General features: G+C 40.7%; 1 protein-coding gene across 2 annotated transcripts; it reads right to left on the reverse strand.

The window, feature by feature from the left end:
* Window positions 1-1322: 1322 nt before the first annotated feature.
* On the reverse strand, window positions 1323-23404 carry PGM2 (phosphoglucomutase 2). 2 transcript variants are annotated; one of them, XM_060278926.1, is made up of 14 exons: window positions 23247-23404; window positions 16295-16462; window positions 13931-14037; window positions 12720-12804; window positions 11759-11842; window positions 10041-10234; window positions 8702-8891; window positions 8162-8259; window positions 7090-7270; window positions 6916-7009; window positions 5876-6005; window positions 5594-5783; window positions 3584-3717; window positions 1323-3232 (listed from the first exon to the last, which is right to left on the reverse strand). In XM_060278926.1, the coding sequence occupies exons 1-14, from the start codon at window positions 23319-23321 to the stop codon at window positions 3130-3132; spliced, it is 1833 nt and encodes a 610-aa protein (XP_060134909.1). In that variant the 5' UTR covers window positions 23322-23404; the 3' UTR covers window positions 1323-3129. The 2 variants fall into 2 exon arrangements, with proteins under 2 accessions (XP_060134909.1, XP_060134908.1); XM_060278925.1 differs by lacking the exons at window positions 1323-3232; window positions 3584-3717 and adding an exon at window positions 3730-4477.
* Between the last annotated feature and the right edge of the window lie 1555 nt (window positions 23405-24959).

The raw sequence follows: 24959 nt of genomic DNA on the forward strand, positions 1-24959 counted from the left end.
CTATTTTTATGTTGTAAAAGCTATGACTATATGCAGAACCTGAATGTTGTGAGCTTTGCGAGGATATAAGGGCAGTATTACTTTATAGCCTAAAGCAAGGAAGAGATCAGATAACAAAGCTGACATAAGGGTTGAACTGACCTTGCCAGGACTAGAGCATGTTGTTGCTTTTTGGTAGCATGCTGTTTCAAATCAGGCTGGTCTATCCCTTTCTACATAAGACTTTAACATTACTGGCACTGTAAATTGAAGTATTTACACCAGCAGATAGGTGTACAAGACTAACACAGCTAATTTCCCCTGCAACTCCAAAGTGATGCAGCACCGTTGCAACCGCTGCAGCAAAACAGCATCCTGTAGCATCTTAAAGACTAGCAAGTTTGTTGTGGAATAAGTTATCATAGGCAAAAACCTACTTCCAACAAATGCAACAGGCAGGCAGATACGACACTGGATATTTTACACACAATATAACCGCTTTGATGTTTTTTCTACAGTCAAGAGGTATATAATTTTTTATGAAATAAATAACCTTTCCCCTTTAAGTTGATGCTGCATGTTATAAGACCTGTAAATGTGAAGAAATGAGTTATATTCGGCAACTTTAATACACTCATGTTGTTGTTTAAAATGCAGTTGAGTGGGACCTCTTTCCTTATCTTGACTGGAAGACTAAGTTGTAACAAGCCAAACTTAAATGTATATAGCAAAGCTAGTAACATTTTTTTCCAGCATTATAGCCTACATAAAGAAATTGCTTTCTGCTCATCCAGAAAATGGGTTGCCAGCAAAAAATCTTCTTGATTCCAATTTTTTAATCAGTTATTGGTTAAGCATATTAACCAATTTCAGAGGTTGACAACAAATTGAGCAATAGGACCAATTGTGTGATGTTTTGATCAATGTTGCTTTCAACATGTTCTCGCGGTCTTACTTTCAGATCTGTATTTCAAAACTTTCACTTCTGCCTAGCTACACCCTTCCTGACAAGTTATTATAAAGTTGAGACACATTGTTGCAGAAAGCCACTTGCTGACAGTAAAATTGTTTGAGTATCTGTGCAACCCACATACACATGTCTTTTATGCACAAGGGGAAAATAAACAGCAGGACATCCACAAACAGCAAAAAGAACAGGAAGGCATTTTATAAACTTTGCAACACTCATTTAATAAAGAGTCAAACAGTATTTTACATTGCCATACATAAGAAGCATCCACACTGGGTGACATCAAATGAGACTCTACAGTTCTTCTGGAATGTAGTCAAATAAATTAAGTGCAAAACTGTTATGCAAATGTATGCTGTGTTTTTTTTTAAAAAAAAAACCAATCATGGATGACAGATTGGCTAGGATCCCAAGAGTTTCACATCAGTCAACAATTTTAAGAAAAATTGCACATCCTATCTCTGATTTGTCATTCAAGTCATTCATGAAGAAAGAAATTGTCTTTTTTGTAATCAAAACTTCAGGCAGTGATTTTCAAAGAGTGCAGCAGGGGTAGGTGGCAAGTGTGGCAGGAAGATTCAAGGACAATCAAAGAAACATTTAAACATTTCAGTGTAGTAAAGCATAGCATCAAAATGTTTTTTTTTTAATTTGCAGAATATGGATAGATATCTTTTTCATATGAGAGCAAGAGCATCAAGTGATACAGAGGACAATCCTGCTTGTGATTCAGAATTGCCATTCAAACAGAGTGCTGGAAAAGACTCCGGGCAGCATGAGCAAAGTGTGGCTCAGAAAAAAACCTACTACTCTAGGCAATACGTCATTGAGACAGGTAATTTTTTATTCTGCTTCCATTTGGAGGGATTAGTCATGGAAAACAGGACTCTTGTCTTTAGATAGCTAGCTGCTATAAAGCTAATGCTGTTCCCTTGATAAGAACAAAGCAAAACCCAAACAAGCCTAAAGCAATCAGTAAAGGGGAGGAGCAGGTACTGTAATTAGAAATAAGCAATACAGACAGAAGAGATCATATTCCGTAGAACCAATGATTTTTGAAAATATCTCAGAATATATAGGGCAACTGACTGAATAATTGTCTGATTTTCTTATGTTTACACTGGTTAACAGTACATAATTATAGAAATATGCAGTGCTTTTTTCTAAAAAAATATTTAGGGGTACTCTCATTTTCATACTCATATTGAAATACTGCCCCTCAATGAGGCCAAACTTAATTCACAAAATGTTTAGGGGTATGCGTACCCCTGCATCCCCCCAGGAAAAAAGCACTGGAAATAAGCATCTTGCAGAGCTGAATCCATTGTCTCTGTTATTGGTAGAACTATACCTACTGTTGTTTTGTTACAAGTTCAAGATTCAGATATATGATAAACAGCCTGTGCTGTTTCAGGTTAGGCAACTGGCTTGTCTGCACTGGGGACTATACCACGTCTTTGATGTGCTGATTTTACTGCAGCTTATTCTGACAAGGCAGACCCTACATTTTGTAATTATAATTATTATTATTTCTGGAGTACGGTACTTCTGGTAACTAGGTATTGTGAGTCAAAAAAGAGAAACAGATTTTGCTCTCATGCTTGCAACCAAAGAGATTAGGCATGCAAGGGATGGGGAGCAAAGCTGGAAAACTAGGAGACACTGACCAATTTGAGAATATAAGAAAGTGAAGAGGCAACTTTTCAACATGCACACACCAACAGGAGTGAGATGACTGTGAAAAGTTTAAAAAGTTCTAATGGAGACAAGCATGATAGATCAGGAAACCTGTATGTGTGGTAATCCTACAAGCTTACAATTGAATGCAAAGCCTTGTAACATAAAATCTGCATCCATTACTGAGCACTTTCTGCACTTCCATTTGTGAGCTATGGTGGGGGACATTCCTTGTGTCAACAGACACCACCAACTATTTTAGTAAAAACAAATGCAATTTCATCAGGAAATTGGTTGAAGGAGAATTTGCCAAGGGAAGACTTATTTCCCCTCAAAATACGAGCACGCAAGACAGATGAAACATGCAAACATACTACTCAAAATGGTGAAATTACAGTCGAGTTTGTGCACCCTTAATTCATGGAAACAAGTGATTTATACATATTATCCAATTAACTGTAGAAAGTATTGTTTGTGTAGAGATGAAAACAGGGACAGCTGTATCACTCTGGCTTGGGCTGCAGCTTATTCTTCTCTGGCTCAAAGAAATATTTTTCAATTGCACTGACCAGTTCATCCAGTTCTTTCTTCAGCTTTTCAAAGTCACTAAAATGAGCCCAAAACAAAACCTGGGTTTCAATCTATTCAAATTCTCATTCACATTAAAAACAGTAGATTTATTCCCATGATATGCTAATGGGTAAAGTCCATTCTGAACTGTGGTGGTAGTGGCTGGGATAAAGTGAAGGGGAGGTGGTTTAAAATACACATTTGAAATACAATGGACTGAGGTTTTGTGGATATGACAATGAAATTTAGCTTACCCGGCCCAAAACTGCGTTAAACAAAATTTCTGAAAACTGCTCAAACACCTATTCTGTGAAAAACTCTACAGAAGGAGAAATCCAAATTTAACAATGGTTTGCAACAGAAAAAATAAATAAATCTAAACAATACCTGTTTCCAGGAGGTGCACAAAGCTCTGAGTAGTATTTGATTTTGGGTTCGGTTCCACTGGTTCGCATGGTAGCCACACATCCATTAGTAAACGTAAATGTTATCATTTGACTGCTTTTACTGGTGGGAAGCACCTAACACCACAAAAGGTAAATTTGTCACAATTTTGGCTATGACTGCATGAGACTCATATGTGCTAATGAGTAATGACTAATCATGAGCTTTCTAAGAGTAGAGTTCATGGAATTAAGAAATAAAGCACTAACCTTTTCTGGACTCTTCCTTGTGAAAAATGGACAGTGGGGATTTCAAGAGCTATCTTTTCTTGGGGGAGTGAAAATATAGGATTGGGCACTAGGATGCCAAATATGACACACACTATTCTAATTTGCAGGTATCTTTCTTGCCTAGGACAGTGGTTCCCAACAGGTGGTCCGGGGACCCCCAGGGGTCCACGAGCTATGCCAGAGGGGTCCGCAAGATGCTATTAGAATAAAAAATATATTAAATATATTTCGTATGATAACAGATTTTTTGTTTTGGCCGCTTCCTGCATGAGCAGAGTCTAGCGCAAAACTAGAATTAGATAGAGGCAGTAGTTCTGCTGTATGCTGTTAGGTGGCACTTTACAAACACTACTGTTTTGCAAAGAGGCAGCGCGCGCATTCTACTAACGCTCACCTCCACAAGATGCTTTGCGCACGTCGGCTTCATTTGTGCGCTACTGCGCAGGTACCCTGTCTTCTCCATTCCGCTCCCTCCTCCCTGGCGCACGCTGCCTCTTTGCAAAACAGTAGTGTTTGTAAACAAAGCGTTGTTTTTCGCGGAAGCTACAGTTTGCGTAGTTAAAAATGGACCGTTGGTTAAAAAGTGGTTCGTTAAAACGACAAAGGCCTACAGATGAAGAGGAAGATAATGCATTTGATGTTCAAGCAAGTAAGTCAGTGACTCTCGAACCTTGCATCAGCATGCAAGGACTACAAGAAACTTGGAGATAAGGCAATGAAAAAGATCCTTCCATTTGCAACCACATATCGGTGTGAGCAAGCATTTTCTTCCATGTGTTTCATGAAAAACAAATATAGGAATCGGCTCGACATGCAGTCGGATTTCAGAGTGAAAGTTTCAAGTTTGGAACCTAATATTTCAGAAATAATAGACTCAAAGGACAGATTTAACTCATCTCATTAAGAACTGAAAATTAAAACTAACTGTATACTGATGGAGTACTCTGTTGTAACTGTAAAAAACGTATAAATATAAAATTTAAAAAGACTTAATTTGGCTCTCACTTTTTAATTTTAGGATTAGGAATTAATGGGGGTCCTTGTCACAATAGCGGCTCGATGAGGGGTCCTCGAGAAAATTTTGTTGGGAACCCCTGGCCTAGGACATGCCTATGATCAAAACAGCAAGTCACCTGGGCAGCCTACAGTATCTCTATTCATTGGGTTCGTAAGATTCTTCCATCAGTCATATGCACTGACAAAGGAACAGCATAGATTGACTACTTCTGCAAGGAATCTACATGCAGGATGAGGGAATTCAATACTACTGGTATGTGCATGTTTGCATTTAGTCCCAGCATTGCTTACAAGGCAGTACACAAAACACAGTATTTCAAAACTGTTTAATTTTTTTTTATCCTTACTAAGGGATGGGATCTGCCCTGCTTCCTGAGCTCTGTTTTCAGCTGCCAGTTCACTTTTTGAAGCCTTGTGTCACTAATTTCTGCCTTGGTCCTCAAACAAATAGAGATGAAGGGAGGAGAAGGGGGATAGTTCCCTCTGACAAGCAGAAGCGCTTATACTGATCAGAACAGTGTGACGTTGAATTCCTCCCTTAATCTTTAAGATGTCATAGGACTCCTTTTTAGTTGGCTTGCCTCTGGAATGGAATCAATGAGACTTATTTCCAAATAAAGAAATTTAGGATGAGGACCTCATAAGACATCATTCAGGGAGCAACAGTCTCATAGAAATAAAAGAACAAAAAGTTCCAGCTACTTACAGCTTTTTTATCAGTCTGGTTACTGTCATAGCCTGTAGTTAGATCCCGTACTCCAGACACTGCAAATCTCCCACAGGTCTTTGGATAAGTGTTCTTCCCATCATAATTTCTAAGCTTCTCAAATAGCTCCTTAATAATCTTCTGATCGTGACAGATAAAATAGGAAGCTTTAGTAACATGGTAGCCGTACCTTTGAAGGCAAAATAGTTACCTGTGAGCTCCATGTACCTTGTATGTAGAAAATATATTAAGTATACTATGAAATGCTCATTGTAAACTCACTCATTGTAAATGTTTTTCAGTTGCTGAGACAAAGTCAATTTCTTGGTTTCCAGAAAAGCAGACATCTCCGCAGTTATTACTGCAGCACTGACACCGTCTTTATCCAAGACCACAGGGCTGCACATATATCCTGAAGACAAAGTTATAGACAGAACATCTTTAACATCGGTTGTGACCAATATTATTAAACCTAAGCCCTAAACCCAAGACCTGGATCACAGACTGAAGGATCATTTCAAGTGAATGACCAATGTTAGGAAATGCATTTCACTGCAATTTCAGAAGAGTTAGGTGCATTTTAGTACCGAGATAAGGATAGCCCCAATTTTCATCTCAATCACAGGACTGATTTGCAAGTAATACTATATTAGGTGCCTCATCATAATGGTCCTTTCTTCCCATGTGGCTGGGATAAATTCTGTAGAATTTACTTTGCATATAATTTGTTTGGCGCTTTTGTTTTTGCTATGTATTTTTGCATGTTTTTGAGGCTTTTCTGGTTAATTTGTTTTTGTGACTGGGTGAAACCCAGTTCAGCTACTGATTGATTGATTGATTGTGTGACTGTGGAAATGGATAAAAGCCCCCTATCCAAACAATGACTATAGTTTGATAGCTATCATGTGCAGGTAAGATTTTTTTAAAAAATTATCATCTACAATACTGTCTTATTTATTTTATAGTATAGTACGTTGTTTATTGCTTTCATTTTATGGTTCAATGGTCTCGTTAGATAGTAAAATTCATGTTAAATTGCTGTTTTAGGGGTTGTTTTTAAAAGTCTGGAACAGATTAATCTGTTTTGCATTACTTTCTATGGGAAAGTGCGCCTTGGTTTTGGAATGCTTCGGTTTTGCAACAGACTTCCGGAACGGATTAAGTTTGAGAACCAAGATACCACTGTACTACAGGTAATCAGTTCCCAAGACCAGTAAACAACAACAACAACAACCCACAAGAGTAGATGGTACATTAAACAGATGCCCATCTCTGTAAAATATTTCAGTCTAAACCACTCTGAGTTATGGAAAACTTATTACCAATCGCTTCTTCAAAAGCAAATAAGACCGTTTTTCCCTGGTCCATGAGCTGCTTGGCTCGGTTTCCCATCCACTTGAATCCTGTTAATGTTTCCTGTGCAGAACAAGATTTCAGTCAGAACACTGTCTACAGGAAAATAAAATATGCTTCTCTCCTGCCCTCAAACGGCTTACTTCAAAGTGAAATCCTTCCTTGAGTGCGATTGCTCTTAAGATTTTGGAGGACACCGTGCTCGAAAGCATGTATACATCTTTGATGGCAGCGGGTTCCTGATTCTGCTTTTTCCAGCAAGTGAAGATCCACCAGCCCAAAAGAGCTCCTGATTCATTGCCAGAAAACACCTTCCATTCTCCACTGAGGGACACAACAAGTTTAGATGGTTAGAGAGACAGTAGCTCGGCAGCTTAACATAAAGAAATGATAGGAACTACAGTAAAGAAATTGTGCTGAGGTTGCAGTTCCAAAAACAAAGGGATATAGAATGTGCACTTTTATTTGTCATGCAATTCCACTCAACACTGATCCAGAGTAGATTCCAATGTATAGTTAGCAGAGTAACAACTTAAACATGTTGCAGGATTCCCCCCAAATAGACCAGAGGCAATTATATTTCATCCAGCAGAGCTTTACTGCTACTGAAGGCAGATAAGCATAATGGTCACAAATCCAATACATTCAGGATTGGCACTGTCCATAAGAAATCCAGTTGCAGCAGACTTAACTTAAACTTACAATAACTTACAATAAGTCTAAACCTTAATACTAAGCGCACTATGTGCAGAACACTACACCAAAAGGAAAAGAGATAAAAAGAGAAAGTGAAACCCAGACTCCTGGTCCTACTTTTACAGTCAGCATGACCTTGACAGAAGAGATAAGAGAGCCTGTTTAAGCCAGCTGTACTCTGCTTCTCTTAAGGAATAACCCAAACATCAGGAACCTTCTGCTTGCTTCTTTCACACAGAGAAGCTTCTTGAATTAATTAAAATGGGAAAGATCTCTACACATCAGATCAATACTTTCTCACTAAGAAATGCAAACTGGCATGTTTTTCCACAAATATTGGGTAAGTATTTTTTTAAAAAGAAACTGATGTAAGATACATTTTTATTATTCTCAAGAGCATGTACTGCCAGCACTTTTGACAGTAGTCAAAAGAAAAGTACGGCAACAGACACATTTACAACATTTACAACAATCAAATTTAGTGTTAAACACTGAAATCACCAAAGCAAGCAACCATACCTTTCTTGTTTCTCTGCAACAGCAAGTCGATCAGCATCTGGGTCATTGGCTAAAATAATCCGAGCTCCTTCTTTTTCGGCCAAGGCAAAAGACAGTGTCTAAAAAAGAACAGGAAAGTGAAGGGCCCCAAAGCAGTAACATTTTAAAAAGAAAAGAAATATATTCAATGCATTTTATGCCAAAAATAATAATACAAGAGATGGGAAAGTTTGGCTCAAACCCTGAAACTACTGTATATGCCAAAGAAAGAGACAACTTGGTCCTGATTCACACATTATTTTAATTGCACCTCTTGCAGAAAAAGGAACACATCAAATTTTTGATTCCATGAAAGTAACATGAACTTGTCCTCAGGATACAGCAAGGAGTGAGAGAGAAGAGGAAGAAGAAAAGATGTTTGATGGCTTTTTCAAAAAATGTAAGTACATGTCAACTTTAAAAAAATAATATGCATTTAGAAGGTTTATAGGTTATCAGGAAATGTTTGAAGTGGCGCAAAAGAAAGGTAGAAGGAAGTATTTTGACTAAATTGTGCTTTACCAGTACGCCTTTACCCTCCTCGGGATTTGGATATTTTACTGTTGGAAATTCTGGATCAGGCTCCTTCTGTTCAGGAACAGCAAATGGAGGGCTAAAGTCAAATGCCTTAAAGGCTGACTGCACAAACTCATGGCCTACACCGTGCACAGAAGTGTGGACAAATTTCAGCTTTGTCTCCTTGTTTATATCCCTGAAATTAAGTACATCAATGACATTACATTGGCATGAGCTTGTTTATGCTAATAACAAAGAAATGCACTGTACTATACTGTATCCTCTTTCACTAGAATTTTTTTTTTAAAAAAAAGCCGCTTACAAGTTGCCTGATTCTCAACTCCAGGCCACACAACTGATGTAAGCAGACTCTGTATTCAAGCAATGTTGATGTTCCTGCATATACACACAACTGCAAGGTGGTTGCAATGTGTGTGCAACTCCTTCTGTGTATCTCCTCTCTGCTGGCACTGCTACAGTACCTGCTTAGATGTCTTATGGAATAAGGCAGGGAATGAAGAACGATCACAGATGAACAAAGGGAAACACACAGACCTGAAGTTTGGGACATTCCTGTCCTCAACGCCTTTCCCTCAGCAGCTGAGAAAGGAAAAATGGACTCGCCACAAGTTGCCTTCCTTTCAAGTGTCAAGCATGCATTGTCTATCTACGTTAGGCCATCAGCTGAGATTTTAATAACATGAACTCCTCTTACCAGCTGCTACATCACCATTTGATCCTCCTACCCATTTTAACGGTCTCTATGCTTGTCGCTTGCTAGAGATAAGACAACCTTTTGCCTTTTCTTCCCTACATCCCTCATCAGTCCCTCTGGAGATGGCAGTACTGAATTGGTGACGCATGTCCTTCTGGCTTGCACTTTTTATAAAGACATCACCCCTCTTTTATTGTCCATTCCTGGTCGCCCAGCCACTGCCACACTGCCCTTTCTCTTGGCAGGTCAAGATGAGCAGGTGACAGCAAAGGTTGCAAGGTTTTTAGCTGGGGCAATCAGAATAAGATCCACTATTTGACTATTGATTCAAAACTCTAAAATGTATTTTATATAATTGACTTTTTATTTCTATTCTTTGTCTATTGTATTGTTATTTTATTGTTATGGCCAATGGCTGATGCAAATAAAGATTCTTTTTTTTTCTTTCTTTCATCCTACATACCTCATCAGAAGTTTGTCCCACCTTTCTACCAATGGACAAAAGAAATTCCCATTTCTGTATGAGAAAACCTACTTGCAACTTACTTTCAATTTTAATCCTGTTGCACTAAAATTAAATAACATATATTTATCCCCAAGAAGGAAGAAAAGTCTTCTCTGACAGTTTACCTGTGAAAGCAGTGCTTCTGTATGTCCTTAAAGTAGTCCTTGTTAATAGATGAATAAGGATCGTGTAGTAGGGGACTTTTATCAATCAGGCTGTCATCCCAAGCTTGAGGCCATGGCTCTAGGTTTTCTTCAATAGCTTGAGCAATTCCTTTATCATGAGGTGAAATTATCTGAGCGCCGTTTCCCCAATAAACCTAATAATAAGAATAATAATTTTTTATTTATACCCCGCCCTTCCCGGTTCAAAAACCTGGGCTCAGGGCGGCTAACAACAAATTTAAAACACTTAATTGTAATACAACATAAAAGCGGCATAAAATACAGTATAAAAGCATGAATAACAATAAAATTCAGGTTCAAGAATCAATTTGGGGGAAATCCATCGAATAAACATTAGATAGTCACCAGGGCTAGCTGGCCAAATTAGACCTACTTGGGGCAGCGAGGAGGCCAGGGGAGAATTAGCTGTGGGGTCCCAGAGTGGGTAATCTTTATAAAAGGGGGGAGGGGGGAAGAGAAGGGAAATAAAAGATCAGGCTGAGTTCAAATTAAAGGCCAGGCGGAATAGCTCTGTCTTACAGGCCCAGCAGGAGGTTAAATCCTGTAGGGCCCTAGTCTCATGCGACAGAGCATTCCACCAGGTCGGAGCCATCACTGAAAAGGCCCTGGCCCTGGTGGAGGATAGTCTGACTTCCTTAGGGCCCGGGACCTCTAAACTATGGTTATTCATGGACCTTAAGGTCCTCTGCGGGGCATACCAGGAGAGGCGGTCCCGTAAATACGAGGGCCCTAAGCCACAAAGGGCTTTAAAGGTCAAAACCAGCACCTTGAACCTGACCCTATACTCCACCGGGAGCCAGTGTAGCTGGTAAAGCACTGGGTGAATATGCTCCCACGGCAGGGACCCTGTGAGGAGCCTCGCTGCAGCATTCTGCACCCGCTGGAGTTTCTGGGACAGTTTCCGGAGCAGCCCCGTGTAGAGCGAATTACAGTAGTCAAGCCTGGAGGTGACTGTCACGTGGATCACCTAAGTAACACCTACGTAATAGAGATTATGTGCAGATTATCTATTAATGGAAGCTTCATTATGATGGATCTACTTAGTAGCTGAAAGTACCAGGTGTTGCCCTGGAATTCTAAGAAACCAAAAAAACCATAGAGATGTATAAACAGAGTTAGTTTTAGGGCTGTGGGGCAGCTCTGCAACACGGAGCTGGTTTGTGGGGTGGCAGTGAGTAAGGTGGGTCTGAATGTGCAGAAGCGGTGGCAGAAACAGGGTAAGCAATGACCATGATGTTGGAGCAGATGACATTGCTGGTGGTGGCAACCAAGACAGCTGGGGCCTGAACTATGGGAAACTGGGACATATTGGGGACAAAAATGTGGGAGGGCGGATGAAGAATGAGGAGGCCAGGCAAGTCAAGTACAGCAGCTCAGCACATGCAGTAGAACTGCGGGAATCACACACTAAGGGGACAGTCAAGCTGGGTACAAGGTCTGTTTTGCCAGCTTTTTCTTCCCACCAGGAATGTATTGGTGAATCAGTATCCAACAGACTAAACCCTCCTTCTCTCTGCAGTGTTTCCTTCTCTTGCCCCACCCTCCTGGCTGTACAGGGTTTTTTAAAAAACCCTAAATGAAACATGATCTCCACCTCTAAATTGTTTCAGGCCAGATCCAGGTGTTCTGGAAAAAGAAGAGGGGGAGGAGGGGAATACCTTGTATCCATTGTCTTGTTTTGGGTTATGAGATGCAGTAACCATAATTCCAGCAGAAAGTTTCAGGTGAGTCACTGCATAAGGCTGTGGAAAAGAAGCAAAAAAAGGAATCTTAAAATGGAAGAAGACTACCTGTTTTTCCCTGTTTTCTTCACAGTTTTTAGAAAATATTTATCACGTGTTTATTCCTCTCTCCCACATTCTAAGAATCTCAGTACAGTATACATGCAGCTATAAAGTTCAGTCCAGAAAAAGCTGTCTCTTCCCATTTTCCCCACGCATCCCGGTCACAAGTTATTAAACAGCCTCCTACTACAGTCTCCCTGAAATTGGAGCACTTTTTAGAATGTCAGTGAAATATTGAAGGTCTTGTTCTAGTTAAACTGATCTTTGTTTATGTGATACATAGGAATTACATTTTAACTTCACCACTGTGAAAGAGGGATGGGTGAAAGGTAACAATTTGTCCAGATACTTGCAGTGCACTTCTTGGCTGAGTGGGGACTTGAATCAATGTTTTTCTGGACCAAGCACAGCATGCCTACCGCTACATCACACTGAAGTATCCAGATGGATTGACCTCATCTCATGGCAAATACAGTCGTACCTTGGTTCTCAAACAGCTTAGTTTTGGCTCCTGAATGCCGCAAACCTAGAAGTGACTGTTCCAGTTTGCGAACTATTTTTGAAAGCCAAACGTCCAGCAGGGCTTCCGCGGCTTCCGATTGGCTCCAGGAACTTCCTGCAGTCAATCAGAAGCTGTGCTTTGGTTTCCAAACATTTTGGAAGTTGAACAGACTTCCAGAACGGATTCCATTTGACTTCCAAGGTACAACACTTTCTCTCTCTCTGTGTCCCTCTCTCTGTGTGTGTATAACACCACAATAAATTATATTTATCTACTGACCCTTCTAACAATGTATAAGTAGCATAACTGGGGTGCAGGGAGCTAATGACCTACCACAAAAGGAGTCGGTGTGATGTTGGAGAAAAGGTACACAGGAATGCCTTGACTGATAAATGCTGTCGCAGCAAGCCTTGCAAATCTATTGGCGAGAAAAATAATAATTTGAAAACAAGGAAGGAATCCTCTTGCAAAACTCGAGGAAGTACTGCACTGAACCTAGGAGCCGTTTAGCTGATATTCATGTATTACGTTTGCCAGCACAAAAATCAATCTCCACCCACCCTGCAAACAGCATGCATTTACGTAGCAATCTACGAAGGACGGTAGCACGGCCATGTTCTCGATCACAAGGACTATAAAATGTATATAGTATGGAGATAAAATCTCTGTGCATGACAGAAAAAGTATGATGTTAACATATGAAGCAGGCCAAGCCCTGGCTATTAAACACAACCAATCTGGTTGTATAGCCAGGGCTTTAAAAAGTTAAGTACCACTATAAGTTGTTCCTCAGTTCCAAAAGGAAACCAGGTTCACCCCCTAGTTGCCAAGCAAGTACTGCTTTTTCTCCACAACATAATGAAATAAAAGGAGGGATCTCTAGCAGCCAGGGGGCAGCAGAGTACAGGAGAGCAGTTTGTGGAAGAAACACCTTCTGGATTTTCAATACACTTCTTACCAATAATGATATTATGTATGTATGTAGGTATGTATGTGTTTCATAAAATTTATATGCTGCTTGATTGAGGATTTTTGCTACAATGCCGCTTACAAAAAGATATAAAACAATAAAAGAATCACTAAAAAAAATACAACTGCAAATTAAAACATAAAGGAAGTTAAAACCACCACCACAGAAAAGACTAAAACAACTTCCCACAAATCTTACATACTCTTAAGTGTCCTTACTTGGGAGGTATATCCCAATGAAATAGACCTCACTCCTTAGCAAGTGTGCCTCAAATTACAGCCTTAATTCCTTTAATTTTATTATTCTTTGTCCCAGTTTCCTAAAGAAGAGGAAAGATACTCGACTGGAGCTGCTAGACCCATTGAATGTTAATATTTTTATTGTTTTAATAGTGATATTTTTAGGGAAGGTGGGATTAAAAAAAATCAATCAATCAATATTATCAGGTCATCGTGACACATACTTTCCCTTGAGTTTAAGTGAAGAAAGGAGCTCATTCTGAGTGGCCCCCTTCTCCATCTATGGCAAAACAAGCATGTCATCAACAAATCATTGCAGCAGTTGCTAAGTATACCTTTTGCTGCTACCCCCACTTGAAGGATGAGCACGGGCATCGTAGCTAATCACAACGCCTCTTTTCTTCAGGTCAGTGAAGCTCTTTTCAAGGTACCTACAGAATCCCTAGAAACGAAAACATACAAAGTGCCAGCAGTTTTGAAAGTCCGCCATAAAACTTTGTACATCTTCTACAGAACAGAGGAAGAGGAAGCTATTGCTTGCAAAGTGAAGAAGTTACGACATCTTGAAATGAATATATTACAGGGCTCGTGATGAAGCATCTTGCCTTGAGGGCAGGAGAGTGGAGGAAGAAACAACTTGGCGAGTTTTCACCTTGCACCCATGTTCCAAGAAATGTGTCCCCTCTCCCTCTCAAGTGGCAGAGGGCTTTTAAAGCATCATCTTGGAGACAAGTTCTAAGAATGAAAAGTAGTAACTAAAAGACAAACCAACTTGCAAATCCCCTTTTCTACAAAGCATAATTTCCCCCGAAAAGAAATACTGTTAACAAGGAAGAGACTTTTGATCAGGTAAGATAAAAACAGATTGAAAACCTCAGGTCATACTTAAGGAAATACCTACTACAGTAACTTTGAGGATTGCATTTTACCAACCTAATTCCAGTATCTACTGCCTCTGCAAATAAGGTTCTTACGGTATGGATCAGGGTGGCCAATGCAATGTTATAAGCAGGGTGAATAAAAATCAATGATGTTTTTTTTAAAAAAACAACAAAATTTTTGGATTTTTTTAAAATTTAAATTGGGTTTTTTAAAATTTAAATTGGATTTTTAAAATAAAATGCTTTTGGGGAAAAAATCTGTCCAAAGATAGTTTTCTATCTAAGTTACATTATAGGCCAAAGGCTATTCATCGGGAAATTTTGTTTTAAGTTTTTGTTTTAAGTTTTTCATGTGTTCTAAAACTCAGTCTAATTTTTTTAATCGTTTAACCACAGCAGTTAACTGTTATTAAAGAAATGATTATTTTTCTCCTTCCAATAAAGTACAGCAGAAAAGTTAACTTATTAAACCTCACAATAATTTCATAATTATATGTCTACATATTTCTAGTAGTATAACAACATCAGTAAGTTTTGATATAACTGTAAAAACTACTCTGAAAATTTATTATTCCAAAAATGAAACCTTCATCCGATTGTAAATATAAAGTTTATACCAGCAAGAATGAGTCTTTCTGTAAAAAAACAAACATGATTTAAATCAAGTCTTACTGACTACTGATTTAAACTGATTTGATTCAGATCAAATCCACCCTGGTTATAAGCCATGATTTTGTGCAAGCATTGCAGAGTTATTCTTTTCATACTGCTCATATGTGCCAATGTAACTTACCGTGGTGCAAGTTATGTGCTCTCTTATATATATGACACAAAAAGGGAAATCAGTTAATTGTGTTCTTATTACAGAATCCTAAATGAGAAGCTGAGCAATACTTGACTACGCTAATCAGGTGGTTTTTTGGGGGGGAAGAGCAATATTTCTGCCTGTAAATCTGGGAAGATGTGGATGCTGATCTTAGCCTGCTGTAAGGCTGCACTTAAGTTGGGAAAGACTGCCCCATGCTGGCTCCCAGCTGCTGCAAAAATGACTCTAAGACAGCAGTGCCATCTTTCTGTATGCATGATAAACATGAAACACTTGTACCATCAGTGTATACACACAGGACATGTGGTAACACTGCATGTAAATTGCTGCCATGTTTGTTGAATGGTTTTCTGGTCATCTGTGAAGAGCAACACAGCTCTTACCACGAGACCTCTCCCAATTAGTGCTCCACCTTGATATTTATTCAGGTCGATTTAGTGACCTGTTATCTTACAATCCTTGTAGCAATGTGGCAATTGCATATGCCTTGCAACATTCCGATTGTGTTGTTCTGCGCCTACGCTTCAATGCGTATCTCACTAACATTCAATTCAGACTTTATGTTATTTCAAAAATTAATAAGCCACCTTCAGGAAAAACCCAAATTGGAAGAATTAGCCTCCAAATATTGGAGAAACTATTTCTAAAAGCTCATTTTATCTTGCAAACTGAACAGGTGTTCCAATGGAAAATGATGGCTATTTTGAGATGCAGTTTAATTTCTCTAAAGCTTTGGTGGGATTTTTAAAAACGACAACAGCCAATCATTACAAATAGTTGCAGAGACATTAATGGTATGCTTACCAATTAAAGAAAAGCAGGATTAAGTCACTGAAATGGTTTCAATTATTTGACTCGCTACATGGATGGGCTTGACTTATTGATAATGAGAGAGGCATTCAACTTTCTGTCAATTACAACCATTCTTTGAAAAACAGGCATACAGTACTTTTAAAGAAAAATAAAGACCTGTTTTTTTTAAAATCTGGTACCTGAGTAGTTTGAATAATAGTCAAATCATTCATCTGAGATGTTCCTGTTCCCATAGGTGCTCGGAGCCCGGCAGTCCCAAATTCCATCCGTGAACCAAAACATTTCCGGAGTTCTTCTGTATTCCGATTTGCAAGCAGATGCTTTACAGTGTCTCTGGTTTTGGAATTCTGTAAAGAAAAAGGATTTCACCAGGGTTTAATTTTGAGCCAAGAATTTAGGGCGCCTTTTATGGAAAACCATACCTACTTTGCCAAAAAAATTTAGTGCCAATTTTTAAAGAGTGTAACTGCAAGACTTCCATTATTCTAAGAAATCCAATTCAGAGAAATTCAGAGGTTCCTTGAAAGCTTATCAGAAGTTTGCCCATGAAGGGTCTGTAAGGGAGCAGCTTTCCTAAAGGTCAGCTTTCTGGCCATCATCACTACTGATGCTCCCTTACAAAGTGCAGCTGAAGGAGACACTCTCAGTTCAACACCCAACAACCCAGGCCAGGACCCAGGGCCATTTGTTGTTGGCATCTGTCCGTCTCGAGAAACAATAGAGTGCGCCTCAGGGAGTGAAGTCAAACCGCTGTGTAGTCACCACCGAAGAGATCTTCCACAGAGCGCAAGCCTGGGAAGTGTGTATGGGGGCCTTGGGCTGCCCAGACAACAAGAACCCCCTCTTGGCCTTGCTGATGTGGTTCAAAGGAAAACAGAGCCATTTCTTCTAAAAACAAGAGCAGTGCTGGTATAGGATAGGAGCCACACCATGCCTTCTGGTATACAGTACCTCGGTTCTCAAACACCCCAGAACTCGTATGTTTTGGCTTCCGAACGATCAAAAAGCAAAGCGAGTGTTCCGGTTTTCAAACGTTCTTTTGGAAGTCAAACGTTTCAGAACTTCCGAGGTACGACTGTACTTCTCACGGTGCTGGAAGGGCCCAAAGTGCATAAGCAACAAGCAAAGGCCCATAGCCACAATTACAGTCCTCAAATAGTGACTGAATGCTATTTTTAATGGCTGTGAGATTCTTTTTCATATCATATCACAATACAGTACAGACATGTTGTTCCACATGTTATTATGGCATTTACAAAGTGCCTTGTATGTCCAGCACTTGCCTAACAACTAAAGGCAATACAGGAAAGGAGTCTTGTGCTCAATCCTGCTGCCAAGTTAGGCAACTCATTTCACTAAGTATTTACAGTACTGAGCTGAAACATTCAGACAATGTGACAATACAGTGACTGTTTGCCCAAATCCAGCAGGTTTTTGTTTTGTTTTTTTTGTTTTAAAGAGGGGGATACAAACCACAAGAAGATTCATTGTCACTAATTGTTCCTCAAGACCAGAATTACACAGCAATTATCCTATAGGAAGCCTCATGGAACATATTAGAGCTCTTGAAATACTGAGAATCTTTACATTTGGCCTTCTTTGCCGAATGTAAAGATTACAGCTGAGCATGAAGACGATTGCAGCTTCAAAGAAAGCTGGCCCCAAGACTTTGTGCTGGAAATGTTCTACAGTAAAAATCTGAACCATTCTGCTCTTCAGCCCCCCAAAAGGCTCCTAGACCAGCTCACAAGCATCAGTCTTTGCCCTCTGGCTTCCAATCCAAAAGACACAATGGAAAGGGGAGTGTTTTGTTTGCTTTTTTGATCTGTAAGGATTGCATCCTGGAAGGAGGAATAAATATAACTGAAATGCATGCATACATAAATAAATAGCTAAAATTCAGATTATTCCACATGTTGCTGGGCAAAGAGGTGCTGAATAACAATGATACTTACAGCCTGATCTAACACTTGCTCTCCTAGTTACAGGTAGGTAGCCGTGTTGGTCTGCCATAGTTGAAACAAAATAAAAAAATCCTTCCAGTAGCACCTTAGAAGCCAACTAAGTTTGTCATTGGTATTACCAATGATATTTCAGCAGTCAGTTGAAATGCTTTGAGCATCCAAAGGGAGCATCTCCTACCACATGATTTGCCACGGACTGTCAGTGGCTACATTTAAAGTAGCATCACATCACTTTATAAGCAGCCCTGGCTTCTCTCAAAGAATTCTGGGAACTGTAGTTTGCTAAGGGTGCTGTTAGGAGACTCCTATTGCCCTCACGCAGGTACAGTTCCCAGAGTTTCTCTGGGAAGGACTGTTAAACCACTCTGAAAATTGAAGCTCCCTGAAGCTCTCCTAACAACTCTCTGCATCTTTAACTAACTACACTTCCCAGGATGCTTTGGGGGAAGCCATGATGGTTTTACAGTGGTAGAATACTGCTCCAAGTGTGAACTGCAAATGGGTTCAGTGAAGCCCTGCTAACAGCACCATCTTTTGTGGATACAAGCTTGGCATTCACTATAATCAGGGTCTATTCAGCAGCAGACCCACTGTTAATGGAGTGTCCTTCCACAAGAAGCTCATTAAACCTTGAATCTTGCTTTCTTCTACATTCAGACTATGGCTCTCTGCTCCACAAGACATTTTCTTATTCCTTTTTAGACTGTTACTTTTGGCATTAAATGAACCTGCTGTAATATCCAGGTTCAGCTTTGAGGTTAAATTGGAACTAAGGGCTTCCAAAGTCCCGCCCTTTTATCACTAAACTACAAAGTGCACAGAGGCATATTAAACACATGGGAATGCAGTAAACCCATTGAAGGCAATAGGATTGCAATCAGTCAGTCCTTGTCTCAGGATTAATAGGGATGGAAGTCAGCAGTTCTGTAGCTTTTTCTGTTGGTCAATGAGAAAGCAAGCGCTGTTACCATTATTATTGCTGTTTATAAAATTCATATGTTGCTTTTTCACCAAAGTAACTCAAAGGGATTTGCAGTAAAGTCAAACAAGCAAACAGACACAGTCTCAAACAAATCGCCTCCCAAACGATCAGTTTTCAAACGTTCTTTTGGAAGACGAACATCCAGCAGGAGCTTCCTGCAGCCAATCAGAAGCCGCAATTTGGTTTCCGAATGTTTTGGATGTTGAACGGACTTCCGAAACGGATTCCATTCGACTTCCAAGGTACGACTGTACATTAAAACTGGGTAGAAAGAAAACAGAACGTCTAAACAGTAGCTCTATTTTTTAAAAGCTACATTTAAACATTCCACCGACTCACAGAAAACATGGATAATTAAAAGCCTCACAATAAAAAATAAAAAATAGTGTTGTTGCCTGATTCCTAAAGATATGTAATGATGGGACCAAGGCAAGCCACCCTGGGGAGAGCATGCCATAAGAGGAGCCACCAGTGAAAAGGTCCATTCTCGTGTTGCCACCTTTCAGGCCTCCTGTGGATTTTGGTTTAAATCAGGATTAACATTACCATACTTGTAATGCATAACAAAGTCCAGAAATTACGAAACCTATGAACCTGTACTGGCCCAAATGGTTCTAGGGCAGCACACTGTTCATCCAAGGATTGAGGTATCTGTATGCGTAATAGCTTGCCAAGGTGGATCCTCGTTTTGTAACAGTAAATATAGTACTCTGCTGCTTATCAGAAGGGTGATCTTAGTTGAACTTTACTTTAGGTTTTGTAACCATCTTCTGATATTTAACCAAGGTTACATTCCTCAAGCCACTTTCTCAACAGCAGGCCCATGCAAAGAACTATTTCAGAAGTAACGGGTCTGATGATTGGTGCATATCTGCCTCTGAATGTGGGGGGTTTTTTTTATCCTTAAAACTGCTTTCGGTACATATAAATATTATACAAATTTAGAATGGGATTGGTCAACAAATATTATGATCCAAAATTAATAATACAACCAGTTTCTTTCACATTGTACTGTACCCACCAACCTTAACCACCTGGAGGATCAAAAATAAATAATTGAATAATGTCTGGAATTTTAAGATAACATAAACCATTACAAAGTAGAATTGTAAAAAAATGTACTGCAAGGTATTTCAACTATCTGGGGAAATAAACGCTATTTATGTAAGACAGGAAGGGTATACAGTACAAAGTTTAAATAAATACACATATAGCTAAAAATCCCTCCAAAGTAAAACAAAAACTGGAATAAAAAATTAAACAGCCACTGTTGTGCCACCCTATTGAAATACAAGGAATGCTGAATAATTTTGCTACTAACACACAAAAAGCCTCTAGTCTAGATAGTTCTAAAATTTAATTTTGATACCCAAATCACATGTTTTTGTGGAGTACAGTACGTACTGTAACCCATTCAAAAATAGAACATAGACATAATAAGATGATTAGGGCAGTGAATGTTGAGTCACTATCACCTTTGTCTTCATTGCTGATGCACTGGGCATTGGTAGAAAGGAAACACGGTGTTCATAAGGGTAAATGCTTGAAGACACTATGGTTAGCAATGTTTAAATCATGTTCTAATTAGTAGGTGGACTCAATGCTTCTGTGAGTAACCATAAGGCCGTCCAGCCTCTGCTTAAAACCCTCCAAGAAAGGAGAGCCCACACCCTCCAGAGAGTCTGTTCCACTGTCGAACAGCTCTTACCATCAGAAAGTTCTTCCTGATGTTTAGGAGGAATTTCATTTCTTGTCATTTGAAACCATTATTGGTTCAGTTCTTACACCCCAGAGCAGGGAAAAAACAAGTTTGCTCCATTCCCCCATGTGGCAGCCCTCTAGATGTTTGAATATGGCTATTATATCATAGTTCTTGCAGTGCAAGGAACCTTCCTTGCAAGTGTTGAAGCAGAGGTTGGATGGCCATCTGTCGTGGATGTTGTAGTGGAGAGTCCTGCATTGCAAGGGATTGGATTAAATGACCCTTGGGGTCCCTTCCAACTCTACAACTATATGATTCTAACAAATCAGATTTATCCCTGCAGTGCAGGGGGCTGGACTAGATGCAGTGTTCGAAACTCCCATTGTTCTAGGCGCATTTTGCAACCAGGAATTTCATTTGCGCGAACAGTTTCTGAGCTCTGTAATACGCCTAAGATTTCAGATTAAAACTGCAGAGTGGAAGGAAAGGAGGACCTTTTTCTGCCTCCCGACTTCCAGCTACTCTCTGAGGACTGGAGAAAGGCCCCTTAAGAATATCAGGGGGACAGGCAGGGGAAGTATGGCTTTGTTTTTTGCAGTCTTCAGATGCGGTCTAGACCATGTGAAAAACGAACATAATATTTTAGCTGCAGTTCATTCATTTTCAGCTTGGTATTCTTGTTACAAAAAAGCACGCCTAGACATTCTGTTGTTGCGCCCATAACTTAGGCTTAAGGTGTCATTTGCTCCTAGCTTTCATATCTGTTTCTAACACGGACTAAATGACCCTTGGGGTCCCTTCCAGTTCTACCATTCTATGCTCTCTTACTGGAAATCCTGCTGCTGTGGCTTCCGATTGCCTTAATGGCACAGCTCCCACGACAGAGGAGACCACTGGTGAAGCAATAAACAAAGACGAAAGAGGGTAATTATCTTTGTAATCTCCCCCCAGGGCCCACTCATGGATAGTCTTGGTACCTGGCTTTCCCTCCTACATGGATGTGAGAGCACAATTCGCCTCTCGGTAACCCTCCAATGCCACCATTAAGAGCAGCCGTACTTCTGTTCATTAAAGGATTCATTAGGATTAATGCAGAGACACATGTGGGTAATGATGGGACAAGATTAAGGACTGCCGAAATAAAACAGTTACAACTTCATACAGATTTAAATTGGAAAGATGACTTCATTCGAGCCAAAAAAGACGGTACAGTATGTGTTTGTGGGGGGAGCCAATCGCTTATTATGAATCCTTTGTTACATAAATGACTCAGCAACCCACCCACCCCGAAAATGCCTGGGAATGCTAAAAGTTTTGTTCTTTAAAGCAAATGAAGAAGAAAGGAGATGGGAGCACAGATATGGATCATAATGACAAACGGGACTGTGTGAGAAAAAAATAATGTTTGGAATAATAATAAAAAGGGCTTGGAGCCTCTGCGGAGTTAATTATTTCACTTGCCCCCTCATTGAGGGGAGGAAGGACTGGACTTTGAAGACTTGCAAGGGGACCAAATCAATCTTCTACAAATAATTATAATTAATTGCTTCAACTGGACGTGGAAGGGATAACTTGGAGGCCTGCCAGGGCTTTGGCAGGATGTTGGGTGACTCTCTGTTTGAAATCAAAAGTGTAATTTTACAGCTGCATCAGAAGAGTTGGGAACAAAGAGAGAGAAGTCTCCGAGGCAACAAAGGAGATAAGGAATAATTAATATGGACATAATATTTGATAAAGGAATAATTGATGGAAATTAAAACCTCACACAGGAAGAAGAAAGGAGAACTTCATTTGAAAATTAACAAATTACTATACGTGTTAATGCGAATTGAAGTTAATCATTGTAGTTGTGGTATAAGGGATTTTATCAAGAATGGATTGTATTTGGTTTGAGCAATAGTCTGGAGGCAGAATTAAAGGAATTCAGACCCTAAAACCATACAAAATTTATAATTGGCTATGCAACTGATTTGTATATGAATTGGTATTGTTATTTGGTATTAATAGAATTTGGCGCACATTGGATTTTTGTAATTGAAAATTAATTTTTTTTAATTTTTTTTTAAAGGAAATCCTGCTCCTGCTTTCATGGACTCCCTAGCCAGCCCCCAGAGGATGAAATGCACAATACTAATGCTAATAGCCACTCTTCTCGGGTAAGGAATGGCCAGGCAGTTTAGCAACATGCTTCTTAAAAGCCCCCCAAGGTCCCACAGAGACGTTGCCTATGGCTACTTGGACATTCATTCCTAGCAGGGGGTTGGGCTAGATGCCCACGGGGGTTCCCTTCCAACCCCACATTCTGTGATTCGAACGCGCCGCATTCATTCCCGCAGCGCAAGGGGGTTGGGCTAGATGACCCCGTGGGGTCCCTAGAACACTCTGCAGTTCTCTCATCTCCGACAGGCGACCACTATATAAGCTCCTGGGCGGCCTCCCTCTCCCCACACGCCCGGCTCCTTCCTCCCCCTTTTCTCCCGCACCTTGTCCCACAGCAGCCAGTCGGCCGCCGCTCCCTGGATCCGCTGGAATTCCTCCGCCTCCGCCATCGTCGCCATTCTTTCCCCTCAGCGCCGCCGCTCCGTCCCCTCAGAACCCGCTGCTTCGAGACGCGGCAACCTCTTCCCTGGTTCCGCAGGCGCAGCAACGCGTCCAGGCCGGGAAGCTCCGCCTCCCCAAGGCGGGCGCGGCCTGATTGGATAGGCCGAGTTAACCCTTCCTCGACTTCCCTAGCGAGCGCCGGAGATGGGAGAGCCGGCGCTTCTCACCTGCCGCTGCGGAAGGACTCCGAGCGTTCAGGGCAGCGGCAGTGCTTGACTATTGGTAACGTCGGCAAACGCTGCCTTAGCTGAGATGGCTCAGTCGGTAGAGCTACCGGAAGAGATTCTCAATCGTAGGGTCGGGGGTTCGAGCCCCGCTTGGGGGTGGGGAGATATTCCTACAGTATTCGATAATTCTGTTCCGTTTGTACATACTGTGGTTAGGCTTTTGAGTTTAGTTCTGTTTAATTATTTTATAGCACACATGGAATTTATTTTGAAGGGCCAGTACTTTTATTTAAGACACACATAATTGATATGAAAATAGTTGGATTAAGACACAGGCAGGGGGCCCCATGGGCGTGTAGCTTGCAAACTGTTATCAAATGCCTGCCTTTCTCTACACGCCCAGTAAAGGAGGAGGGGAGTACAAGCTGGGTTCACAGGACCAGATAAGGGAGAAGGGTGTATTGCATTTGGAAAACATGTGTTTTTGTAGTTAAGGAAATAAGGTGTTGGCCTGTTTTTGACTGTATAAAAGTATTGTAAATCCACAATTCAGTGTGCAGGTTGCGAGCTGATTGCACTGCACCATTTACTTAGCATATGCTGAGCAAATAAATCTTGTTGTATCCTGCCTGGCATGTTGCCTCTTTGTGTGGTTCCATTGCTCCTAATACCCGGGTGGGACTTAGGTCCTACATTTCTGGGGGCTCGTCCGGGATTTGTACAGGACATTTGGACCCACACAAGGGCAGGTCCGACCTCCCCGGTCCGGTTGGGGGCCGCGGAGCCGCTGCTTGATGTTTCAGCGCGCACCAGCTGCTTGTGGCTGGGAAACTGAAAGCAAGTATCCGCGATCGCTGCCGTGCCGTGGATGAGTGGAGTGACAAGGAATGGAGCCGGCTGAAGGAAAGAGACTGTCTCAACCCCGCAGGATGGGTGAGTAAGGGACCCCGCAGCAGAGGTAGGGGCAAGAGGCCTGATCAGCCTCGTGGAAGTGGTCTAGTAGGCACGCAGTAGAGGTAAGACGTGACCGAACCATCCTTCCATAAGGGACGGAGTAAAACGCGTAAAGGTAAACGCGTAAAGGTAAACGCGTAAGGTAAAAATAAATTTAAATAAATAAATAAATAAATAAATAAATAAAAATAAAGAAATGAATAAAAAAATGGGAAGGTAAAAGGGAACCAGGTTAGGTTGGGAGGCTGTTTGTGTGAGGCGCCTATATGCATGGAGTGTGAAAGAGTGGGGGACCGTAGAGGAAACCCAAAACTGAGTGTGGGTCTCTGCCTTGGCAGAGACCGGACTGGGCAGTAGTGCGTTTCCTGCGTGTGGGCGACCACCCAGGCCACGAAACCCAGGTGCGAGTGTGTGAGTGCAGTGAATAATTGAGGTGAAGGGAAAATGGGGGGAGGCTCATCAACCCCAGTGTAT

The sequence above is a fragment of the Zootoca vivipara genome, chromosome 9 (genome assembly GCF_963506605.1).
Source record: "Zootoca vivipara chromosome 9, rZooViv1.1, whole genome shotgun sequence".
Classification (NCBI taxonomy): Eukaryota; Metazoa; Chordata; class Lepidosauria; order Squamata; family Lacertidae; genus Zootoca; species Zootoca vivipara.

What these genes read in the sequence shown, in the direction of transcription:
- PGM2 (XM_060278925.1), bottom strand. Translation starts at nt 23,321, where the DNA reads ATGGCGACGATGGCGGAGGCGGAGGAATTCCAGCGGATCCAGGGAGCG. An exon ending in AGTGGGGGTAGCAGCAAAAG is followed by an intron (nt 12,805 to 13,930) that starts GTATACTTAGCA and finishes TCTCGCCAATAG; the next exon opens with ATTTGCAAGGCTTGCTGCGA. An exon ending in TGCTTTTGAAGAAGCGATTG is followed by an intron (nt 6,006 to 6,915) that starts GTAATAAGTTTT and finishes CTTTGTCTTCAG; the next exon opens with GATATATGTGCAGCCCTGTG.